General features: G+C 42.2%; 1 protein-coding gene across 5 annotated transcripts in view; it reads left to right on the forward strand.

Annotated features, from left to right (window-relative positions):
* Positions 1-5,362: 5,362 nt before the first annotated feature.
* The window catches only part of ptpn21 (protein tyrosine phosphatase non-receptor type 21), a 67,219-nt gene continuing 47,380 nt past the window's right edge, over positions 5,363-25,201 (forward strand). The window contains exons 1-5 of one of the 5 annotated variants that reach the window (XM_078234188.1): positions 5,363-5,546; positions 12,995-13,159; positions 15,812-16,103; positions 21,530-21,699; positions 22,416-22,513. In XM_078234188.1, coding sequence (XP_078090314.1) covers positions 15,924-16,103; positions 21,530-21,699; positions 22,416-22,513 — 448 coding nt within the window. In that variant the 5' untranslated portion in view covers positions 5,363-5,546; positions 12,995-13,159; positions 15,812-15,923. The remainder of the gene's footprint in view (positions 5,547-12,994; positions 13,160-15,811; positions 16,104-21,529; positions 21,700-22,415; positions 22,514-25,201) is intronic. The other 4 variants (XM_078234187.1, XM_078234186.1, XM_078234190.1 and 1 more) reach the window with 4 other exon arrangements.

The raw sequence follows: 25,201 nt of genomic DNA on the forward strand, positions 1-25,201 counted from the left end.
GACTGATAGCCAGGTTCCGCACACATGAGGACGGCCTCAACCGGGATATTGGGTTCATGTCACACCATCTGTAACCCCCACAACCTGCCTGGATGTGCAAAATCTCACTAGCTGTCCTGTCTGGAGACAATACACATCTCTTTAACCTGTGCTTAATGCTCCCTCCACTCACATTGTCTGTACCTTTAAGACTTGATTAGCTATAAAGGCTCACATTCCAATTATTATTCATGTAAATTGAGTTTGTGTCTTTGTGCCTTGCTTGTAATCAGAACTCCCACCCACCTGACGAAGGGACAGCCTGTTCCGAAAGCTCGTGGTTTTTGCTACCAAATAAACCTGTTGGATTTTAACCTGGTGTTGTTAGACTTCTTACTGTGTTTTATAAATAAGGGCATAGAGTACAAAAGTAAGGAAGTTAGGTTAAACCTGTATAAAACATTGGTTTGGCCTCAGCTGGAGTATTGCATCTAGTTTGGGACACCACTCTTTTGGGAAGATGTGAAGGCATCGGAGTGGATGCAGAAAATGCTCTCATGAATGGGCTCATAGATTAGAAAGATAGAGACTGTTCTCTTCAAAGGAAAGGTTGAGAGGAGATTTAGTAGAGGTGTTCAAAATCATGAGAGGTCTGGACAGATTAGAGAGAGAGAGAGAGAGAATCTATTCTCATTGGTCGAAGGTTCGAGAACCAGAAGGTACAGATTTAAGACAGTTAGCAAAAGAAGTAATGTCAACATGAGGAAAATCTTACTTATGCAGTGAGTGGTTGGGATCTGTAATGTACTGCCTGACAGTGTGGTAGAAGCAGGTTCATTCAAGACATTGAAAAAGGATTTTGATTATTATCTGAAAAGGAAGAATGTGCAAAGCTACGAGGAAAAGGTGGTGGAGTGGCACTAAGTGAATTGCTCCTTCGGAGAACCAGCATTGACACAATGGGTAAATGCCTTCCTTCTGTATTGGAACCATTCTATGACTTTTATGGTGTCATCTGGTGTCATCCCAAGGATCTATCCTTTGCTCCCTATGATCATCTACATACCGCTCCTCAGTGACATCATCTCAAAGCGGTGTTCATTTTCACAAGTATGCTGATGACACCCAATCCTACCTCACTGCCACTTCTCTTGACTCTTTCACTGTTGCCAATTTATCAGACTGCTTATTCAACATCTAATACTGGATGAGCAGAAATTTCTTCCACTTGTATTTTGAAATGACTAAAGCCATTGCTTTTGATCACCGCTCTAAACTCTCTTCCCCAGCTCCCAACTCCATCCCTCTCAGTGGCAACAGTCTGACATTAAGGCAGTCTATTTGGTGTCACGTAGACCCCAAGATGCGCTTTCGACCTCATATTCATGCCATCACGAAGATCATGCATTTCTATCTCTGCAACATCACACAACTTCATCCCTGTTTCAACTCATCTGCTGCTAAATTCCTTATTTACCCTTTGTTACTTCTAGATTTGACTATTCCAATGCCCTCCTGACTGGTTTCCCATATTCAATCCTCTGTAAACCCGAGGTCATTGAAACCTCTGCTGCCATGTCTGAACTTACTGTAAATCCCATTCCTTTATCACCAGTGTGCCTTCACTCCCAGGTTAAGCAATGTTTTGATTTTAAAATTTTCATCCTTGTTTTCAAATTTCCTTATGTGATGTTAGTGTACCCTTTAAGAATTTTTAAAAATTTCCTTATGTGATGTTAGTGTGCCTTTAAGAATCTTTTTGTTCTCTGCAGTTAAAGCTGTTTTGATTTCATTGCTGCCGGGCTGTCTGCTAGAAGTCATTTTATTGCTCCTTCAGTGGTTTAAATGGGGTTGTTTATTTTTACTCTGGGATCTTTTATGACCCTGCACTGTTATGAGGAACGTCATGTGTTTTGGACAGTTATTTTTCTTCCTAGTAAATTTAAGGTTTCATTTTTTTGTTTTGGCTGGCTGCAGTTTTTAGTTTTAGAAGGGACATCAAGCTGAAAAGGTGATTTTCCCTCTCTCTCCCTGGTTTTGGAAATTCTGCTGGTTCACTGAAAGCAAGGCTTCTTGGCTTCCTGGAGTAGAACATCTGCTGATGGTGGTTTGACCAGAGTGTCTCCCTGGTGTTCTGGACAGCTGTTCTGACTTCAAAGTGTTCTGCGTGTGTCTAGAGAGCTGCTAGAAGTTACAAGGCTGAGAAGTCAGGATTTTCAATTCTCCAACCAAAGGACTCAGTTCCAGTATCATGTGAGCATTAGTCTTTGCTGTGTTAAACCTGTGGGAAAGGTTTCTTTGTCTGTGGGAAGTTTTTGTTTGATTGGCACATCTTAGATATATTTGTTAAGGGTGATACATTATCATGGTTGTTTTGTTTTTGTCTGTAATTGATGAAAGTTATTGCTACTTTTCTTACTATACATGTTAACTATATTCTTAAATAATCTTTGTTTGATAAAGGGTCACTAATGGGTCATTTGAATCATACCTGAAGTGAAACATATCATGCTTATCCTAGCCAAATTCAAAGTGCAAAATTTATGATCCAGGCAGGCTTCATAAAACACTTTGGAGTTTCTGACCTGAATTATAACACAAGACCTAACTCTTCCACCAAACCTTTGGTCATCTCACCTAATATCTTTTCATGTGGCTCGGTGTCATATTTTATCTTATGATGCTCTTGAAAAGCACATTGAGAAGTCTTATTATGTTAAAGGCTCTATATAAATATATTTTTTGTTGCTTCCGGGCTGTTTATACAATGGCTGAATTAGGACTAGGTGCCCACCCCAGCGGGAAACCTGTTGGATGCTAATTTATGCATAGCAGACAACCCGCCAGCCAACCCTGCTGTTCTGTGACTGGGCCGCCATTTTCAAAGGCGACCCGATCTCTGCACTCAGAGGCAGGTTCCACTCCCACAAAAAATAACGGTGGCCCCTACAATGCCCAGTGGAGCACCATCATAGAGGTTTACAGCATGGAAACAGGCCCTTCGGCCCAATTTGTTCTTGCTGCCCTTTTTTTTTAAACCCCTAAGCTAGTCCATAGAGTCATAGAGGTTTACAGCATCGAAACAGACACCAACTCCTCACCAAAGAGGTGCATCTTCCCCCACCACCCACAAATAATGGGTAAACCACCACCCAACCACTTCAAAGATTCAAAGAGGAAGTTAAACCACAGACTATAGACTCTGTCAACATTGCGGTCCAGATCAATGAGGTTCCTGAGGTGTATATAACTATGAAGGGAAATAAAAATAAACACAAGTACCTGGAGGATGATAGAAATCTATTGAGCTGGCAGTTTTTATGAGGCACTGTACATTGAATTTGTTTCAAATCGAAGGCTTCAATTGCAAAGGAGAGGGTTTTGACAATTTAAGCTTGCTGGGAACTCTCAGCAACTACAAATCAAAGCTATGTGCATACAATGGGGCTGAGTGCACAGCTGTGTAGACTGGAACCCCCTGCAAAGCCGCCCCCCCACCCCCCCCCCCCCCCCCCGACCCTGCAGATGAAATTGACATCTCATCTCTGTCAGAGGACTTCAGAGGGGTCTGCTCTGGGTGAATCACGAGAGCTAATTGAATCGGGCTTCAAGCCCACTAATTACATTCAAAGTAGTGAATTTGAATATGCATCGGATTCCCGCTATGGGTGGGAACCTGATTGGAGCCGGCGGGGTGGGCCAGGAGCACCGCGACATGTTTGGCGCTCAGCGCTAAACGTTTTTTTGCACTGACACCCGATTCACCAGGCCAATCGCAATTCACGATTCATGAGCTAGTGGGGACGGAATTCTTTCCCCAATATCTATATTAATGACTTGGACAAGTAAAGTGAAAAGTTTGAAGATGAAACAAAATTAGGTGGGAGGCAAGTGATGAGGATAACAGAAAAGGATACAAACAAGCTAAAAGAGTGAGCAAAGCTTAGCAATTGGAATAGAATGTAGGAAAATATGAAGTTATGTACTCTGGCAGGAAGAATAAAGGAGCAGAATGTCATTCAAATGCAGAAAGCTGCAGCAGAGGGATTGGGGGTCATACATAAATCACAAATGGCTAGTGTGCAAGTTCAGTAGGTAATAGGGAAGGCAAATGGACAGCCTCAACCGGGATCTTGTAACCCCCACGACTTGCCGGGGTTGCAAAATCTCACTAACTGTCCTGGCTGGAGACAATACACATCTCTTTAACCTGTGCTTAACCCTCTCTCCACTCACATTGTCTGTACCTTTAAGACTTGATTATCTGTTAAGACTCGCATTCCAACCATTATCTTGTAAATTGAGTTTGTGTCTATATATGCCCTGTTTGTGAACATGATTCCCACTCACCTGAAGGAGCGACACTCCGAAAGCTTGTGCTACCAAATAAACCTGTTGGACTTTAACCCGGTGTTGTGAGACTTCTTACCGTGCTTACCCCAGTCCAACGCCAGCATCTCCACAACTTGTCATGATGTGACATTTTATGTCAATGCACGTAAATAAGGTTTTTGGGGCATGCTGGCACAGCGGTTAGCACTGCTGCCTCACAGCGCCAGGGACCCAGGTTTGATTCTCGGTTTGGGCGACTGCCTGGGCGGAATCTGCACGTTCTCCCTCTGTCTGCGTGGGTTTCCTCCGGATGCTCCGGTTTGCTCCCACAGTCCGAAAGACGTGCTGGTTAGGTGTATTGGCTATGCTAAATTCTCCCTCAGTGTACCCAAATGGGCGCTGGAGTGCGGCGATTCGGGGACTTTCACAGTAACTTGATTGCAGTGTTAATGTAAGCTGACTTGTGACACTAATAAATAAATTTTAAAGATTTCCAGCCTCCACAGCATTTTGGTTTAATCACGCAACCGGTATGTGAGCTGGGCTGGAACCATCCTTGCAAAGAAATAAAACTGGTTGAAGATGTTTGTGACTAGCAGCTTGATGCCAGTGTTAGCCCTGGAGCCAGCTGTCCCATGCCATGCATTCTCTCTGCACATTGCATTCCAGTTGTCTGAGGTAATGAACTCTGCAACACCACCGCCACCCAATATCACTCAAATAGGGAGGCTGCCACTCACACCATCACAACTCCCCTCTTTTTAAAAAAAGAATGCACTTAAGCATCTTTATTCAAACAAAACATCCCGCGGGACCAGCCACAAACCAAAAGGAACCACTTCCACTCCCTGTCCAGACGGGCCAACGGTCAAAGCGCGAGCCGACGAATCGGCGGTGAATGTAGTGCGGCGGAGGAATGCTGAGGGGAGTGGGATGGGGAGGGAAGGGGAGAGTAAGTGTGGAGGCGGAAGTGTGCGCGCGCTGCTGTGGTGGTGTGGGGTGGGTGGTGTGGTGTGGGGTGGGTGGTGTGGGGTGGGGCGGCGCGCGGAGGGACACGTTGTTGTGGTGAGGCGGTCCGCGCGCGCGGAGGGACACGGTTTGTTGTTGTTGTGGTGGTGGTGAGTCGGGTGGTCTGCGCGCGGAGGGACAATAGCCGGAATGGGGAGGTGTCCGGCTGGGTGGATTGTCCTGAGGAGCAGCTGCGAGCGGAGATCTTTCTGGAATATGTGAAGAAGGTAACTTGGCAGCGGGTATAACTCTCCCCCCCCTCATATATCTTCCTTCCACTCACTGGGTTATGTTGATATCAGCCTCTGGTTCCTTGAGCGGCCCTGGACGATAAGCAGAGAGCTCCCATCTCTTCACCACCCCCTCCATTCCCAGATCGAAAATTGGGGTGGGGTGGAAGCAGTTTAAAGATGTTGCATGACTTTGGTTTTGTTACTTTAATTGCGTTGTGTAAATTTGGGGGGGGGGGAGAGATGTCGCCTGTCTGACACTTGTGCTGAGGTTTCCTGATTGCTTTATTATCCAGAAAACTTGCTGAGCTCCGCCAGGAATGCTGTTGTTCAGCCATCACATTGTCTGCATGCTTGGCGGCGTTTGCGCTGGACTGAAATATGCGGCGTCAGTATGTTTAACACTCTCTAAATGTCGCACCTGTTACTATTCTCCAAACTTCTCTTTTGTCTCCCCTCCAGTATTTCATTGGAAAATGTATTTGTTTAGATCCTGTTGCTTCTCATAGAAACTCTACAGTGCAGAAGGAGGCCAGTTCGGCCCATCGGGTCTGCACCCACCACAATCCCACCCAGGCCCTGTTCCTGTAACCCCCACATATTTACCCTGCTAATCCCCCTGACACTAGGATCAATTTAGCATAGCCAATCAAACTAACGTGGTCATCTTTGGACTGTGGGACGAAACCAGAGTGCCTGGAGGAAACCCACGCAGACACGGGGAGAATATGCAAACTCCGCACGGACAGTGCCCTGAGGCTGGAATCGAACCTGGGTCCCTGGCGCTGTGAGGCAACAGTGCTAACTAACCACTGTGCCACCGTGCTGCCCCAAGTAGACTTGTTTCACATTTGTTTTAGCTTTAAAAAAGCTAAAACTTTTTTCTAAAAGCAGTGCCGTTTGTTGCTGCGTTATTCAAAATGCCTAGTTTTAATATACCCCTGATAAAATTGTGAACTAGGGTGGATGAGACTAATATTTCTTCAAGGTATTATCTTGCTTTGAAATGAAAAACTGCACATTTTAGGAATCAGAAACTGACAACTCCAAAACCTTTGTATATGGTCACTAAATGCACAATATGCAATTTAAATCAAATTATTGTGCTTTAACATGAATAAATAATAATGGCACCAAAGGAGAGACCATTTAGCCCATTGAGCTCTCTGTAGAGCAGTATTCCCAGAGCCCCGGTCCATCCCTGTGGCTCTGCAGGTTTATTTCCCACATGCCCATCTGATTTTCTTTTGAAATAATTGCTCCAATATTATTTTTGTCTGAGATATTGGGACTTCTAAGACAATACAATTTTCATGTTCGCTTTAAAAACTAAGTAGAAATTTAAGCCATTGTCTTTTGGTAAAGTTTGCATGTTTAGTGGGACTCTGCTACAAGTAGGTAGGGGATCCCCACCATGACCCTCAATTATCTGAACTCTAATTCTGGCTTCTTTTGCCTTCTGAATCATAATTGCTCCACCATTTGTGGCTGCACTTTGTTGCCCAGTCCCAAAACTCTGGAAATCCTCCCCCGCATCCCTCTGTCTTTTCACTTCTCTTGCCTCCTTTAAGACATTTCTTAAAGCCTTCCATTTGACCAAGCATTTGGTCACCTGACCTAGCATCTCCTTATGTGGTTTGGTGTTATACTTCGTTTTTAATGCTCCTGTGAAGTACTATGGAGTGTTTCATTGTGTTAAAGGCGCTATATAAATATAAATTGTTATAATGCAGCTTGCTATAGCCCAAAACTCAGTTTAAGACAGGCCTATCTTGGATCCCAAAACTTTTATTCTGTGAATGTGGCCATAAGCTTTGCACGCACTTCAAAAATGAAAAGCAGCCATTAATTGGTTGAATTTACACAGCATTTACTTTATTCATTTGTTTTGGAGCACCTGATCTTACTATCTTGCACATCTACAGATTTTATCAGATTCAAGCCTGTGAGCTAGGCACCAGCAAAAGACCCATCTGTACAATAACAGTCTTGAGATATGGTCCCCACGAACCATTGGATGTGATGTCTGCCTTTGCCGCGAGGAGGCCCTCAAGATATGGAAAATGGTCTACATTTTCCAGGATACTCAGTTCATAATTGATAGTTGGGATGTTTTGCTATGGAAGAGGACCTTGGTCTTCTGAGTGTCCAAGTACCATTTTCTTATATGGTTTGGACGGGGAGTCAAAAATGATCTGGAGCTCAGTTTTTGAGTGAGTCCACAAAGTATCATCTACATGCTGATGCTCAGTGACAGACTGGAGTGATTTTGGTTTTGGAGTGAAGGTGCCTTGGGTTAAATGGCTTTTGGAGCGAGAGAGATCCAGCAACTTCCAAGCGTAATGAGATATGCCGTTTCTTCAGTGCTGTCAAGATGATGTTTGGTCCAAGCACTCAAAGGCCCATTCCGCTGAGAGCCAAACATGAAGGAAGGGAAGCTTATTGAGGGCAATGAAGCAGTTGGTGCTCACTAGGTGGAGGGGGGGGGGACATTTTGAAGAACTCCTCAATTAGCACACTCTTTGATTCCATTCCTCAATACCCTGTCCATTTCGGTCTTGGTGCTTTCCCTGACTGGAGTGAAGTTGGAAAAGCCATTTGACTGCTGAAAAACAACAAACCCCTGGAGCATGTGGAACCCTTGCTAAAATTCTGAAGCATAGCAGTGATACACTCCTGGCACTGCTGCAGAACTTCATCCCTCTGTTGGGAAAAGTGCCAGGGGATCGCAAGGATGCTGTGATAGTGACAACGTTCAAGGGATCCATTCCAATTATGATGATGACAGAGGAGTTTCCCTGCTGTCTGATGCTGGGAAGATCATTGCAAGGATCCTTCTCCCAGTGGCCAAGGAACACTTTCCAGTGTGGGTTTTGCCCAACAAGAGGCACCACAAGCATGATCTTCACTTGGGGGGGGGGGGGGGGGGGGAGAGATGGTATCGTGCAAACTGTGACCCTCACCATGGGAATCACCATAAACTTTGTCTCCGTGAAAGCTGGAGTCGGACGAAGCTGTGTCATTGTACCAACTCCCTCTTGCATTTTCCTCGTTGCAATACTGCACCTTAACCCCAGCAATGACAAACAGGTGTGGAGATAATCTCATCTAACATAAAGTATTGCAGACGGCATTTTGGTTGTTATATCTATCTCGGAAGTTCCATTTGCAACATTGCTCGAACCTTTTTTTATATAGTGTGTAACTGGCATATAGAACCATTGTTTAAGCAAGCTTCCCATGGATGTATGCGGGAAACAACTTGGATATGATTGATTTAAATCCTCTTCCAAATAGGCAGCTGCAATGATTTTCTAATTTTATTTTTGTGTATTTTAAAAAGGCCAAGTGGATTGTTCAATGATGTGTTTCAGATGAAGGACCATGTGCATTGATTGTGGTTCCCAGTAATAGGATATTCTTTTAGCTTTTTCCTGGCATTAATTTGGATTCCAGCCTCTCTCTGAAAGAAGATTTTAGCAGTATTTTTTTCCGAATGTCAGGACAGCTTGATGTATCTTTGCAGAGAGAAAGCTGTGAGAGAGTTTCTGAAGCAGGTAAAACTACTTTTTAAAAAATTATAATGCCAAAGGAACCAGATACATGAAACTGATTTAAAGAGTTAGGAGTATAATGTTTATTACTGCTGTTGACTCGGGCCTACACATCTCATGAATAACCCAGACTGCTGCCAAAGGCCATTGAATTGCTCAACTTGTTACATGCATGACAGCAATGCTTTACCGCTTTCACACACAACTGTAAAGTGTTAAAATGTTTTGGTTTACAACATTTCAGTGTGATGAGCAGGCACTAATGTATTAGCCTTTGAAGTGAGATTAGATTTGGCATCCAGTTTAACAATGTATGTTTTTTTCTTTTAATCTGCTGTTTGATTTTTAAATAATTATCTGTTTTGTTATTTTGACAAAATTCAATATGAACTGGCCAAAATCCACAAGTGAATGGAATGCACAATAGAAAATTAGTACAGAAGTAAAAGTTCCTATTGTAAACAAACTTCTTTAAAGTGGAATGTAGTTGGGACTGAAAAGTTCCACTGTCCAACCTTCCATTGTTATATCCACCACTGAAAGTGTTAGTCAGTAAACAATATGCCACACATACTAATGGACTGATTCCACAGGGTGTGGCTGCAGAAAGTACTAAATAGTTTTTGGCAATGATGCGGCTCGGGATCCTAGAATTTTTTAAAGGATCCATTGACTTTGGGAGGTAGGGCAAATTAGCATTTAACAAAAATATTGTGGGTTTGATTTAGAATGTTGTTGATTGTCTCATCTTCTGTGGTGCAGTTTGTCACAGCTGTCAATGTGAGCAGACACTGGATTGCATTAACAGAATGATAGAATACAAATAAGAGTGTTGATGCTGTGGTCATTACTTGGATATTGGCTTGGGTTTGTGGTATTGTTTGGAATGTTATATCTCTTGAGAGAATGGAACATAATGCTACTGAACTGATTAAGTAGCACATCACAGCAGATGAGGTTAAGATTGTTCGTGTCAGAATAGATTTTTTGAGACAATTGCATCGCAGCCTTTATGCACTTTTTAGCTAATCTGCACAAATTTGTCACGCGTCAAGGGCTCAGAAATGAAGGAATATGATTTAGTAATAAATAGACAAGTCTGTTTTACACACAATAATAGACATAGAGAATAGGTTTCCAGGTAAGCCTGTTGAATCAAATAATATAAATGACTTCAAGAAAGAATTAGGCTGACTGTGTACTACATTCTTTGGAAGCTTAAACCAATGCAATACTGCCATTGGTTGGAGGTGGGTCTCGTACCTCATGACTTAAGAATGTTCTATAATCTTCAGAGTTTTACTGCAATTTTTACATTGAGCAACCAGAGAATGATGTCAAATGCATTAAAGTGGTTTTGGAATTTAAGTTTAAATTCCGCTTTAAGAAAAATCAATCTGGCAATATTATTTATTAAAATGAGTATTTTGCTGCATTAAGAAAACATTTGTGAAAGCTTCATTCTAAAAGCTGGCCATTCCAAAGTAAAAATGAAAATTTAAATATCAACATTTTTAACGTCTGTAGCCTAGTATCAGGTTTCCAGTTTGTTCAATTTAGGCTTGTCTCAATTTTCTGATGGAGCAATCAAATAATAGGAAATGGCTCTCTTTCAGGACATTGTATTTACCTGCTGCTACCTCCACAGCTCAACCAAGAAACCTAGCAGTCCTAACTTCTATCTGTAACTGTTTCTCTTGACCATTTCACCATCGAGCATAACCTGCCTAATGAGCTTCTGCTTTTTATGTACCAATCGCTTCCCATCCTAATCCAACCCTGTCTAGCTGCTTCCATACTTGTTGTTCATGGACAAGAAGCAGTGGCATGAACCTGGGAATCTTAAAATATTTTTGGTGGGCCATTTGATATGGCTCAGCTGAGTAATTTAACTGCAATCCATATGTAGCTCATAATGTTTGTTAATGCTTTCCTGATACACTGTAACTATCTTTTCATGTTTGAATTGAATATTTTTACTGTTTAATTTATCTCTGTTAAGAACAATGAAAAATGTTTAATACTAGTAAAACTCCAGTTGCATTTGGGATTTTTATTCATTCAAGGGATGTGAGCATTGCTGGCAAAGCCAGCATTTATTTGCCATCCCTAACTGGCCTTGAGAAGGTGATGGTGAGCCCCCTTCTTGACCTACTGTAGTTCATATGGTGCTGGTACACCCACACTACTGTTAGAAAGGGAGTTCCAGGATTTTGACCAATGACCATGAGGAGTAGTGGTAAAGTTCCAAGCTGGGTTTGGAGGAGAACTTGCAGGTGAAAATGTGCCTGTGTGTCTGCTGCCCTTGTTCTTTGTGATAGAGATTGTGGGTTTGGAAGATGCTGTTGAAGGAGGCTTATCCAATTGCTGCATTAAGAAAACTGCTTGTGGACCTTGTAAATGCAACTTTGCTGCCACCATGCACCGTAATGGAGGGGAGTGCATGTTTAAGGCATTTAATGTGGTGCAATTAAGTAGCTGGGGATTTGGGGGGAAGAAAGCAAAAACAGAGTTGTATTTGGTGCTATGTCACATGTTTTATTTGAGTATTGTCTTGTCCCAGTGTATGTTTACCCATGTATCTGCATGTGATTGTGAATACATGACTGGGAATGAAATGTGACCAGTATGACTTAAAAAAAATAAAAGCCACAGATGAATTAGTCATATAGTTAATTTTTTTGTGCTCTTTAGTTTGCGAGCTTGAATTAATAAGGCAGTCAACCCTGCTAGGAACTGGCAATTCACTCATCTAAATATTAAGGGAGTGATATTTTTATTTGTGGGATTTGTTAAAATCCTCATTGTCCCAGAAAGCGGGCATGGTGGCACAGTGGTTAGCACTGCTGTCTGACAGCGCCAGGGACCTGGATTCGATTCCCAGCTTGGGTCAAAGTCTGTGTGGAGTCTGCACGATCTCCGTGTCTGTGTGGGTTTCCTCTGGGTGCTCTGGTTTCCTCCCACGGTCTGAAAGACATGCTGGTTAGGTGCATTGGCCATGCTAAATTCTCCCTCAGTGTACCCGAACAGGCGCCAGAGTGTGGCGACCTGATAAATAAACTTAAATTGGTGATAGCAATCAACCTACTCCATGGGCTTTTCATTTATTCTGACCTGTCAATGTATGACCAAACAGTAACTTCATTTTATTGCTCGAGATTGCATGGGGGGAGCGTTGGTCTCAGCCTTGGGGAACGGGTGGTGGCTTGTGATTGCGGCGTGGGGGATGGGGTTGCTCCAGGGGAGAACCCCAAATTGAAGCAGAGCATAGAGCCCCACAAAATTTAAATCTGCCACTAGTTAGTGTAAAGGGGCAGCTCCTCCATTGTACTTAAGAATGAGGTATCCTGGAATAACATAAATAACATTAAACCATTTACACTGCTGACCTCAGTTTTAGAACAGAGTTTAAGTAATGGCCTTTCTCCTGAAAGTTTGTTACAATGTCCTGCATGGTTGTATAACTTCAGGTCCATCGAGGCTGGAGGCTACTTGGCCTATGTAACACAAATGGTTGGGAGGCTTGTACATCGCTTATATAGTACGCTGTGCCATGCCCAAGAGGCAAGTGCATCCAGTAATAGGGCTGTCTATTTGGAAAGAGGTCATCTCTTTTTGAAAATTTTCTCTGGGCTTATTAGTCTCTCTAGTCAGTCTGTGGCAATAAAAAGTCCCCTACCATGGGTAGGTTCTGAACCTGGCATGATCAAAGCATCACTAGACAAGGCAACCTCTTCAGCAGATGGAATATGCTGATTTAACTGGCACCAAATTCTAGCCTCATCTTTCCAAGTTTGAAATATTTCTTTCAAAAGTTTAAGCAGATTCTCTGCATCCTCTATCTACCTGACAAAGTCTTAAAAACCCCATTTGTACCATGTTTACTTCCAGGTCAAAAGACAGAGATAACAACCAAACCACCAGATAGCAGAGTAATGTGGAGAAGCACCATCTGCAGCAGAATGTTCAAGGGTCAGTTCAGGCTCACACTTCATGCTTGGTTCACAATTCCTTCCTTTCCAGGAGAATGAATGCTGAAGGGCCTAGGCCTTAAAGGTACACATTTTTGGACTTGATCCCTCATTGTGGCTTTCTGGATTTATTGTCCAGAAAGACTGAGAGAATGTGACCTACCTCATAACTATCTCGTAACTATCAATACTAGTTGGGACAACCCCCATTGTCATGAAGCAGTGAATGTAGATGAAATTTCTGTGCAGCATATCTTTCAGAAATTTACTGTAAACACTACATTTCAAACTTAAGTAAGCTGTTTGTGAATATTCGGCACATGTTAAGTATGCTGATTAGATGTTACCAAGAACAAAGAAAATTACAGCACAGGAAGAGACTCTTCGGCGCTCCAAGCCTGCACCGACTGTGCTGCCCGACTTAACTAAAACCCCCTACCCTTCCGGGGACCATATCCCTCTATTCCCATCCTATTCATGTACTTGTCAAGACGTCCCTCAAAAGTCACTACCGTATCCGCTTCCACTAACTCTCCCGGCAACGAGTTCCAGCCACCCACTACTCTGTGTAAAAAAAATCTGCCTCGTACATCTCCTTTAAACCTTGCCCCTAACACCTTAAACCTATGCTCCCTAGTAATTGACTTTTCCACCCTGGGAAAAAGCTTCTGACTATCCACTCTGTCCATGCCTCTCATAATCTTGTAGACTTCTATCAGGTCTCCCCTCAACCTCCGTCGCTCTAGTGAGAACAAACCAAGTTTCTCCAACCTCTCCTCGTAGCTAATGCCCTCCATAACAAGCAACATCCTGGTAAATCTTTTCTGTACCCTCTCCAAAGCTTCCACATCCTTCTGGTAGTGTGGCGACCAAAATTGAACACTATATTCCAAGTGCGGCCTAACTAAGGTTCTACAAAACTGCAACATGACTTGCCAATTTTTAAACTCAGTACCCCGGCCGATGAAGGCAAGCATGCCGTATACCTTCTTGACTACCTTCTCCACCTGCATTGCCACTTAGTGACTTGTGTATCTGTACACCCAGATCCCTCTGCCTATCAATACTCTTAAGGGTTCTGCCATTTACTGTATATTTCCTATCTGTATTAGACCTTCCAAAATGCATTACCTCACATTTGTCTGGATTAAACTCCATCTGCCGTCTCTCCGACCAAGTCTCCAACTGATCTGTATCCTCTGGTCCTTATCGCTATCCGCAAATCCACCAACCTTTGTGTCATCCGCAAACTTACTAATCAACCCATTATATTTTCCTCCAAATCATTTATATATATATTACAAACAGCAAAGGTCCCAGCACTGATCCCTGAGGGACACCACTTGTCTCAGCCCTCCATTCAGAAACACACCCATCCACTGCTACCCTCTGTCTTCTTTGACCAAGCCAGTTTTGTATCCACCTTGCTAGCTCGCCTCTGATCCCATGCAACTTCACCTTCTGCGCCAGTCTGCCATGAGGGACCTTGTCAAAGGCCTTGCTGAAGTCCATGTAGACATCTACATCAACTGCCCTACCCTCATCAATCATCTTTGTCACTTCCTCCAAAAACTCAATCAAGTTCGTGAGACACGACCTCCCCTTCACACAACCATGTTGCCTCTCACTAACATGTCCACTTATTTCCAAGTGGGAATAAATCCTGTCTCAAAGAATCCTCTCCAATAATTTCCCTACCACTGATGTAAGGCTCACTGGCCTGTAATTACCTGGATTATTCTTGCTGTTGGATAATTGTTGATAATTGCAAAGTTTTACCAGAGTCTTTTGTACCTGTAATCAGAAAAGATATTTAATGGTATTACTGCTGGCTTGCCATTCATGAATGATTACTCGGAATTGGAAGAATAATATAAAATCAGCTGTATGGCAAGAATTCAAATAAGATGGGTGATGCCACTTTCTGTCTTCATTAAGTCATGTTAAAATGTTCAAATTTACAAAATGTAAAGTTAGTAGTTCTAGTGCAGGATAAATGCTATACTGGTAGTAAAGAGTGGATTTTCAAAACTTGGTATGCACGACCAAGCTTGTGCTGTCTAATACTGATATTAATTTAGCCAAGTTTCAGTTTTTTTTCTTAAATGATGTAAGGAAAATACCTTTAGTGGTTATATGATTCAATTTTAGTTGGCACGTTTTGTCTTTTCTGGTTTTTCACTTTCTGGACTCATACTATGGCAATTCTTACTGATAAATGGTTTTAGTTTTGAGAGAAATGCCTCATACTGTATTTAATGAGCTCTGTTTTCTGCGTTGCTCTATTATGTTTGAAATGCAGTTATGTATGTGGACTTTGACTTTGCATCTGTGAATTAAATCAATTTCATAAGTAGTATAGTTGTGTGGAACGTGGAGCTCCTCAATACGCAGTGTATCTTTTCATATACGGATTTGTGGCCAATTGCAGTGATTTATTGTTAAAAAAAATTGCAATACACTTATTTTCCTAAGTTTAAGTGTAATCTCTCGGCCTGGATCCTAGCTGAATTTGTGTGAAGCTATGATCTTAAAAACTTGCATCAAGCACAGATCTTTGCCATGAGTTTCTTTTCTATAAAATAGTTTTAATTTTGAACAGGTTGAAAATTCTTGAAGAGATAATTTATCTCTTATGAAATTAGAACCTTTCCCAGTTGTAATTGAAATAGTATTTCCTTGGAAGAATGAGGAAGACTGCACTTTGTAGCTATTTATTGCCACTTTTGTTTTGCAGGGCAATGCTTCCCAGATGCAAGTGGATAAATCTTCTGCTGTTAGCTGCTGGGTAACTTCTGCAAGAAACACCAAGTGAGGGAAGAAGTACAAGAGATTTAATTTTATTTGCCATGCCATTACCTTTTGGGATAAAATTGAAAAGAACGCGAAGATATACCGTCTCCAGTAAGAGCTGTTTGGTTGTACGGATCCAGCTGCTGGATAATGGATTTCTGGAATTCACCCTTTCTGTTGAAAGCACAGGTCAAGAATGCTTGGAAGCTGTTGCACAGAGATTAGAACTCAGAGAGGTGAGGAATCTTATTTATAGAACAAAAACAGTGTAGCATTTTCATTTAGCTTATTAAGGCCAGGATTTCTATTAAAACTTTGGTAAAGAATAATGGTCAGTCGCAATCTTGGATGGCAGTACCGAACTTCGTATAAGATTGGGTATCAATTTACATGAAAATATTTTAAAAATGCAGCATGTGGCCAATTCTTTGAGTGCAGTGAAGGCAATGTTCCCTTTAGTAACTTTAGCCATTTGTCCAGTTTTGTGACAAATGTATCATATGGAATCAAGGGGCTTGCCTGCAGGAGATGCATGGAAAACCTGATTTTTTTTAAAAAAAGTCTTGGTTTCATTTCTGCAGCTTCACAGTGAGGCAATAAAGTTGTGGAATTCAGAGGCTGGGGGCAATCATGGACAGCAGGCCATAAGTCCATTAACGTTGTAACACCATGCTGTTCTAATGGTCTCAGCTGGTGGCACAGTGGTTAGCAGGAGGGATCCAGGTTTGATTCTGGCATTGGGTGACTGTGTGAAGTTTGCATGTTCTCCCTGTGTCTGCATGCGTTGCCCCCGGGTGCTCCGGTTTCCTCCCACAGTACAGGGATGTGCAGGTTAGGTAGATTGGTCATGCTAAGTTGCCCATCAATGTCCCAAGATGTGTTGGGATTAGCAGCATAAATACGTGGGGTTATGGGGACAGGGCCTGGGTAAGATAAAAATATGGGTCGGTGCAGACCTGACGGGCTGAATGGCCTCCTTCTGCACTGTAGGAATTCTCTACGATTATTATTACAATGGATTCTTTATTTTAAATCAAAAGAACTAAGAGCAGGAGCAGGCGATACTGCCAGTTGAGCCTGCTCTCTCTTTTCTAGGGTCATGGCTGAACTTGTGCTTCAACCCTTCTGTCCCCATATCCCTTGATTCCCTTATTGCCTCCAAATCCCGATCTCTGTTTTGAATATACTCAATGATTGTTCATCCACAACACTTTGAAGCACTGCAATCTGTGTAGTGAAGGTACTTCCAAAATAATGTTATATAGGGGGTTCCAGTATTTTGATCTAGAGATAATAAAGGAATAGCAATATGTTTCCAAGTCAAGAAGATGTATGACTTGGAGGTGATGGTGTTTCCATGTGCCTGCTACCTTTGTCCTTCTGTGTGACAGAGGTTGCATGTTTTGGAAGAGCTGTTGAAGATTTTGTGATGTCACTGTTGTGCATCTTGTAGATGATGCACATTACAACCATGTGCTGATGGTGGAGAGAATTAAAATTTAAGGTGGTGGATGGAGTACCAATCAAGCAGACTGTTTTGTCATTCATAGTGCCGAGCTTCTTGAATAATGGAGCTGCATAATCCAGCCAAGAGGAGGGCAATCGAGGGGCAAGTTAGTGATAAGTAATATTTGCCCCACACAAGTGCCAGGCAATGATCTTTTCCAGCAAGTGAGAATCTTATGACCTTCCCTTGAAATTCAGTGGCATTAACATCACTGAGTCCTTTGGCATCAATGTCCCAGGACTTGTCATTGACCAGAAACTTAACAGGACCATCCATATAAATACTGTTGGTACAAGAGTGGTTGGAGGCTGGGAATTCTGCGGTGACTACGGTGACTTGCCTCCTGACTTTCAAAAGTCTGTCTGCCATTTACAAGGCCTAAGTCAATGGTGCGATGGCATACTCTGCACTTGCCTGGATGAGTGCAGCTCCAACGACACTGAAGAACTTTACACCATGAAAGGCAAAGTCACCCACTTTATTGACCCCATCCACCACTTCTAATATTCACTTACTCCTCCACTGGTGCGCAGTGACATCTGGATGCATCGTCTCTATGATGCATTGCAATAACTCCAAGCCTCCTTTGACAGCACCTTCCAAACTCATCATCTCTGCCACCTACAAGGACAAGAACTGCAGGTCCATTGAAACACTACCATCTGAGAGTTCCCCTCCAAGCCGTACACCATTTTGACCTGGAACTATATTGTTGTTTCTTCTCAGTCGTTAGATTAAAATCCTGGAACTCCTTTCCTATCAGCACTCTGTAACAGCTCACCCCCACCACCACCTTCAGGGCAATTAGGGATAAGTGCTGCTCACATCTCAGAACAAATAAAAGAACACTCCTGGCGTGTTCCTTTATCAATGGTTGAGATTCTTTGGGGAGTGAGAAGGTGAGACGCTTGCCACAGAATACTCAGCTCCCGACTGGTTCATGCAGCCAGTATTTATGTGGCTACTCTTGCTAAATTTTCTAGTGGGTGAAACGGTGATGCTCTGAGTCGGTGCAGCCTCGATGGGCCGTATGGCTTTTATCTCTCTGCACTGTCGGGATTCTGTGGTTCTATGATCCTGCCAAACTGCATTGTGAAACTAATAGAGTTAGCCTTCCATCAACCAAACAGTAGCAGAGCCGGCATTCTGTTCAGATTTAAATTGCTTGGCTCTGATCTACACTGTTTCATAGAGGGCTTCTATGCCCGTGCCTACTACAAAATGAATTCATCGCTATGTGCTTCTCCCATTGTGGAAGTCATCGCTACTGGAAAAGTGGATCACCCAGTATTGGCTTCAGCCTGCTAAGCACTCTGAAGAAATACAGACCTTTGATTCTGGGCTCATGAAACAAATTTTGCCTCTTTGCCCTGTACTTTTTTTCTTTCCCTTATTCCTCTTTTAGAACATAGAACATTACAGCGCAGAACAGGCCCTTCGGCCCACGATGTTGCACCGACCAGTTAAAAAAAAACTGTGACCCTCCAACCTAAACCAATTTCTTTTCGTCCATGAACCTATCTACGGATCTCTTAAACGCCCCCAAACTAGGCGCATTTACTACTGATGCTGGCAGGGCATTCCAATCCCTCACCACCCTCTGGGTAAAGAACCTACCCCTGACATCGGTTCTATAACTACCCCCCCTCAATTTAAAGCCATGCCCCCTCGTGCTGGATTTCTCCATCAGAGGAAAAAGGCTATCACTATCCACCCTATCTAAACCTCTAATCATCTTATATGTTTCAATAAGATCCCCTCTTAGCCGCCGCCTTTCCAGCGAAAACAATCCCAAATCCCTCAGCCTCTCCTCATAGGATCTCCCCTCCATACCAGGCAACATCCTGGTAAACCTCCTCTGCACCCTCTCCAAAGCCTCCACATCCTTCCTGTAATGTGGGGACCAGAACTGCACACAGTACTCCAAGTGCGGCCGCACCAGAGTTGTGTACAGTTGCAACATAACGCCACGACTCCTAAATTCAATCCCCCTACCAATAAACGCCAAGACACCATATGCCTTCTTAACAACCCTATCTACTTGATTCCCAACCTTCAGGGATCTATCTTTTACTGTGTGAATAAAGCAGGGGTTACAACGTATATAAAATAAATTAACCCTCTAATTTTGCCCTGTCTCAGGTTTGTTGTGGGATTATTAATAGAGGATTGGATCATTCCAAATCTGAGGGGTTGGGGAAAATAAAGGGGAAATCAAAAACACTGTTCTGTTTATACAAGGTTGGTGAGGGGAGAAATCAAGGCTATTTGAAATTAAACCCCCTCCTGTCCACAACAAGACACATCGCACACACTACAAATCCGTACTAGCTCTCTGATTACCTTCATATTAGTCCAACTGCTCAGTCACACTGCCCCTAGTAACCAATTCGAGTAACTTCCCCACGCGGTTGGGTGGCCAGGTCTGCAATTTCCTAGTTTATCTCTTGCCCTTTAGTGGATTGACATTATCAATCCTAATTCGTAAGAATTTTGTAAGATCATAACTAATGCATCAACAATTTAATTATCTACATCTTTTAATACCCTTGGGTGAAGAATTGGGCCCTGGAGACTATTAATTTCTGGATCACATTTTCTTTTTACTAGCCATGAATGTGGTTAGTCCTTCCACTTTTCCTTGTATCTCTGGTTTCTTAATCTTGTCCTCTGCTGTAAAAACTGACGCAAATGTTTATCATTTCCTGATCTCCACCTACAATTTTATCACTTCCCGATTTCCACTTATAATAAGGAGCCCACTCCCAATTTATTTTGTTTAAAAAAGACCATTACTTTAATTCTTGCAATATTTATCGTCTTTTTCCTCTTTGCAGCCCTTACCACCTTGCTTCCTCGCACCACTCATTTTATCTCTTCTAGTGCTTGGGATTGCTATTGTTCTTTGCCTTTGTAGAAACGGTTCATTTTAGTTTTATACTTTGTTTCACTTCCTTTGTTGGCCAAGCTGGTGGGTTCGGACAGCAATTGAGTCTGACTGAAGTCAAAATTTGGATACATCTGAAAACTGTAATTGTAAACATAACCATTCCTGTTTGATTTTGAAACAAGTTGCAATATCTAAATATATTTTATTACATATTGACTTTGAACACAAGACAATTTGAATTTGGTACTGAAACGCCAGGTCCCAAGATGCATATGTGTCATTCTTCTAATGTGATGTTATCAGCTTTGTATGTTATGCACAGCATGTACAGCACACTGCATTAGGACATTCTGAATACGAAGTGTATCTTGGAACTTGATATTCATTGGGAAAAACAGGGAGTGCTGAGAGAGTTTCAAAATGAAGAATCTGTTTTTACTGATTCACTAATGCAAAATATGAAGTTATGGGAAAAATTACGAAAAGCTGACCTTAGTGATCTGATCATTTCGAAAGTAGTGTGCAAAGATACCAGGGCAGCATAGTTTTTAATGGAGGTTTTGTACGTACTGCTTGCTTCAGTAGAGGTTATTTACTTGATGTGTATTTGTAGGGTCTGAATCTGAAATACAACTTAAAATTGCAAAGTAGTTCTTATAGAATGGATAGTGCAATTCCATGCCCAAAAATTACAGAATTTTTTTGTGGTCTATCCTGTATCTCTTGATTGCTATATGGAATGTGTATAATTTTGAAACATTTTTCCCAAGGCTAAAAGATATTTAAAATGTGAGTGTTTCCTTTTAAAGTGGTGGGAGGTGGAACTAGACTTTTTGCAATTTTTTTTCAGAGGATCAGTTGATCTGTTTGCTTCACTCAATATAATTCCAGATAGTATTCAGTCGGATTGCATATCTTTGACCATGTAGCCTGCTCTTGTGATCACAGTTGTAATCTTTTCACAATCTGGCATTTATTTTGCATTTGGTTGGTGTGAGGTTATCTGATGCTCATTTAAAAAGAGAAGATTATAAAATCATAAAGCTTAAGTTTCATTGACTATCAGCATCAGAAAGCCCCCAGCATCCATAGGGTTATGTTCTTACTAGAGTAAAATAATGTATGCTACCCAGCACAGTTTATTCTACTTGATAGTTATTTTCTTAAGCTGAAAATATTGATCATTTTGTTTTCATTTGGCATAATGCCACCATAAACTTTTGATGTCCTGTAGGGTAAAGTCTGAGTGTTGTTTTCTCCCACAGATTACTTACTTCAGTCTCTGGTATTACAATAAGCAAAATCAATCTCGATGGGTGGATCTGGAAAAGCCCATTAAAAAGCAACTAGATAAATATGCCATTGAACCTACGGTTTATTTTGGTGTGGTATTCTACGTGCCAAGTATTTTTCAACTTCAACAGGAGATTACAAGGTATGAAACGTTGGAGCTCGGCACTAGATACCATTTGGGGGAAAAAATACCTCAATGTAGTCTTCAAGGTAGCACTTCAAAATTTGATCCTTGATGACCTCATTACCTTGTTTGGTTATTAGGTCGGAAATTCAAGATATTATGTATGGTATTTACATGCTCAATGTTCAAAATTGAATAATTGCTAAATACCAAAAGTCATTCAATTGTGAATCTTGGGTTGACAGAATGCTAGCTGCTTTACTTGTGTACATGCAATTAAATTTAGCATAAACCTTAAGTTATCCTTAGATATTGAGCCTAACTGATGTCACTAGAAACTTTGATGTGGAGATGCTGGCGTTAGACTGGGGTAGGCACAGTAAGAAGCGCGAGCTTTCGGAGCGCTGCACCTTCACCTGATGACTCACCTGATGAAGGGGCAGTGCTTCGAAAGCTCGTGCTACCAAATAAACCTGTTGGACTTTAACCTGGTGTTGTGAGACTGATTAAAAACTTTGTAAGAGGTTGTGATCCATAGCCAGATCTTTGTGAATTATTTGATATCAGCTGGTGCAATGGTGAAAGTCAAATTATTATGCAGGATACCCTTGGGGAAGAGGGGGAAATGTCCACTAATATTCAGATTCATCATTGTGCAGTAATTCCTGATATAGTTGGGAAAGAAAATTGTGTACAGAGTTAACTGCTTCAAGCACTTCAACTTATTTCTGCAGATACCAGTATTATCTACAACTGAAGAAAGATATTTTAGAAGGTCGCATACCTTGCTCATTAGAACAAGGAATTCAGCTTGCTGGTCTAGCTGCACAGGGTAAGGAAAAATTAATTGGTTAATATACTATTGATTCCAAAGTCCAAATGGTATGTACCTTAATATGGTTTCTTAGGACAAATATTAATGTCTGTTCTGGTTTTCCAATGAATGGTATCTTCCATACTTCAAGTCATTGGATTAGTAGATTCATCTCCAGTGCAGTGTAGCATGTGGTTATTGTCCCTATCTTTCCTTCCCCTTTGGGTATCGTTCAAAGTTGTCGCCATTTCTATACACTTCACAAAAACCCCACTATCAACCATCTCCAAATTCTTTTCCTCTCTGTAGTCCTTGAACATGTTACCTCCCAAATGTGTGCCTATCTTTCTCGCAATTCCATGTTTCCATCTCCATTTAAGTGTCCACCTCTGCCATTACACAACAGGCTATAAACAAAAGCACAGGTAAGATTAGTTATGATTGTGGCCATTGTTTATTATCCTTCTAGTCTTTGCTGATCTCTCAGCAGCCTTTAACGTGGATTGACCACATCATTCTCCTCCAATATCTCTCTAATGTCTAGCACACTGGGACTGTCCTCATTTAGGTTTGCTCTTCCCATTCGCTCATTGCCATAATATCTCTTATTGCCCCTTAACCAATAAGGATCACCCCAATGTTCTATCCATGGCCTGCTACTCTCCCTTAACTACATGTTGTCTCTTGTCGATATCACCCACAGAGATGGGGTCAGTTTCGATATGTCCATTGACAACACCCGCTAAATTCTCCATTATCTCAGTGTTGTTAGACAGCTTTATCTGTCATATGTCTTGAATGAACCACAATTTTCAAGTTGAGCACTGGGAGGACCAAAGCCATCATCTTAGGCCCTGTCACAATCTACATACTCTAACCACTGTCTTAAACTGAACCAGACTATTCAATTCAGCTAAGTTTCCAACCCTGAACAGTCTTGAAGGGGGTGGTCCAAAATTATATTAGCAGCGGAGGTCAGAAGAGGCATAGGATCCTATAGATAGATTTTAGAGAGCTAGGAAAGAAACTACCAAGCAGGGTCTTAAAGATTTCTGAATTACCCCTGGTGCCATGCACTACTGAGTACAGAAATAGAAGAATAGAGCAGATGAATGTATGGTTGGAAGATGATGTAGGAGGGATTCCTGGGACATTGGGACTGGTTTTGAGGACAGGAGGGAGGGACCTGTACAGGTTGGACAAGTTGCACTTAACTCGGACTAGTATCCTCATGGGACAGTACTTGTTGGTGTTGGAAAGAGTTTAATAAACTAACTTGGCAGGGGGATCTGCACCAAGATGTTGTATTAGAATGCAAAAAGTGCATGCATGCAGGATTGGAAAAGGCAGTACTAGACTAAGAAATGGAAAGGTGTTAGGTGGGGCAAAACGAAGCAGGTTGTAAATTAAGTTTACAGCACATGTAGAACATAGAACAGTACAGCACAGAACAGGCCCTTCGGCCCACGATGTTGTGCCGAGCTTTATCTGAAACCAAGATCAAGCTATCCCACTCCCTATCATCCTGGTGTGCTCCATGTGCCTATCCAATAACCGCTTAAATGTTCCTAAAGTGTCTGACTCCACTATCACTGCAGGCAGTCCATTCCACACCCCAACCACTCTCTGCGTAAAGAACCTACCTCTGATATCCTTCCTATATCTCCCACCACGAACCCTATAGTTATGCCCCCTTGTAATAGCTCCATCCACCCGAGGAAATAGTCTTTGAACGTTCACTCTATCGTTCAATGTATGTAACGTTACATGTATGTAAACGTATGAAGCGTAGTAAATAATGTTGGTGAGCTGCGGGTGCAATTAACCAACAGGAATCTTATATAGAACAGAGAACAGTACAGCATAGTACAGGCCCTTCAGCCCACGATGTTGTACCGAACCTTTTCCGAAACCAAGATCAAGCTATCCCACTCCCTATCATCCTGGTGTGCTCCATGTGCCTATCCAATAACCGCTTGAAAGTTCCTAAAGTGTCTGACTCCAGAATCACAGCAGGCAGTCCATTCCACACCCCAACCACTCTCTGACTAAAGAACCTACCTTGTACATCCCTCCTATATCTCCCACCACGAACCTTATAGTTATGCCCCCCCCCGTAACAGCTACATCCACCTGAGGAAATAGTCTCTGAACGTCCACTCTATCTATCCCCCTCATCATCTTATAAACCTCTATTAAGTCGCCTCTCAACCTCCTCCGCTCTAAAGAGAAAAGCCCTAGCTCTCTCAACCTTTCCTCATAAGACCTACCCTCCAAACCAGGCAGCATCCTGGTAAATCTCCTTTGCACTCTTTCCAGTGCTTCCACATCCTCCTTATAGTGAGGTGACCAGAACTGCACACAATAGTCCAAATGTGGTCTCACCAAGGTCTGTACAGTTGCAGCATAACCCCACGGCTCTTAAACTCAAACCCCCTGTTATAAACGCTAACACACTATAGGCCTTCTTCACGGCTCTACCCACTTGAGTGGCAACCTTCAGAGATCTGTGGATATGAACCCCAAGATCTCTCTGTTCCTCCATATTCCTCAGAACCCTACCTTTGACCCTGTAATCTGCATCCAAATTTGTCCTACCAAAATGAATCACCTCGCGGTTATCAGGGTTAAACTCCATCTGCCATTTGTCGGCCCAGCTCTGCATCCTATCAATTTTTCTTTGCAGCCTACAACAGCCCTCCACCT

This window comes from Mustelus asterias, chromosome 18 (assembly GCF_964213995.1).
Source record: "Mustelus asterias chromosome 18, sMusAst1.hap1.1, whole genome shotgun sequence".
Lineage (NCBI taxonomy): Eukaryota > Metazoa > Chordata > Chondrichthyes > Carcharhiniformes > Triakidae > Mustelus > Mustelus asterias.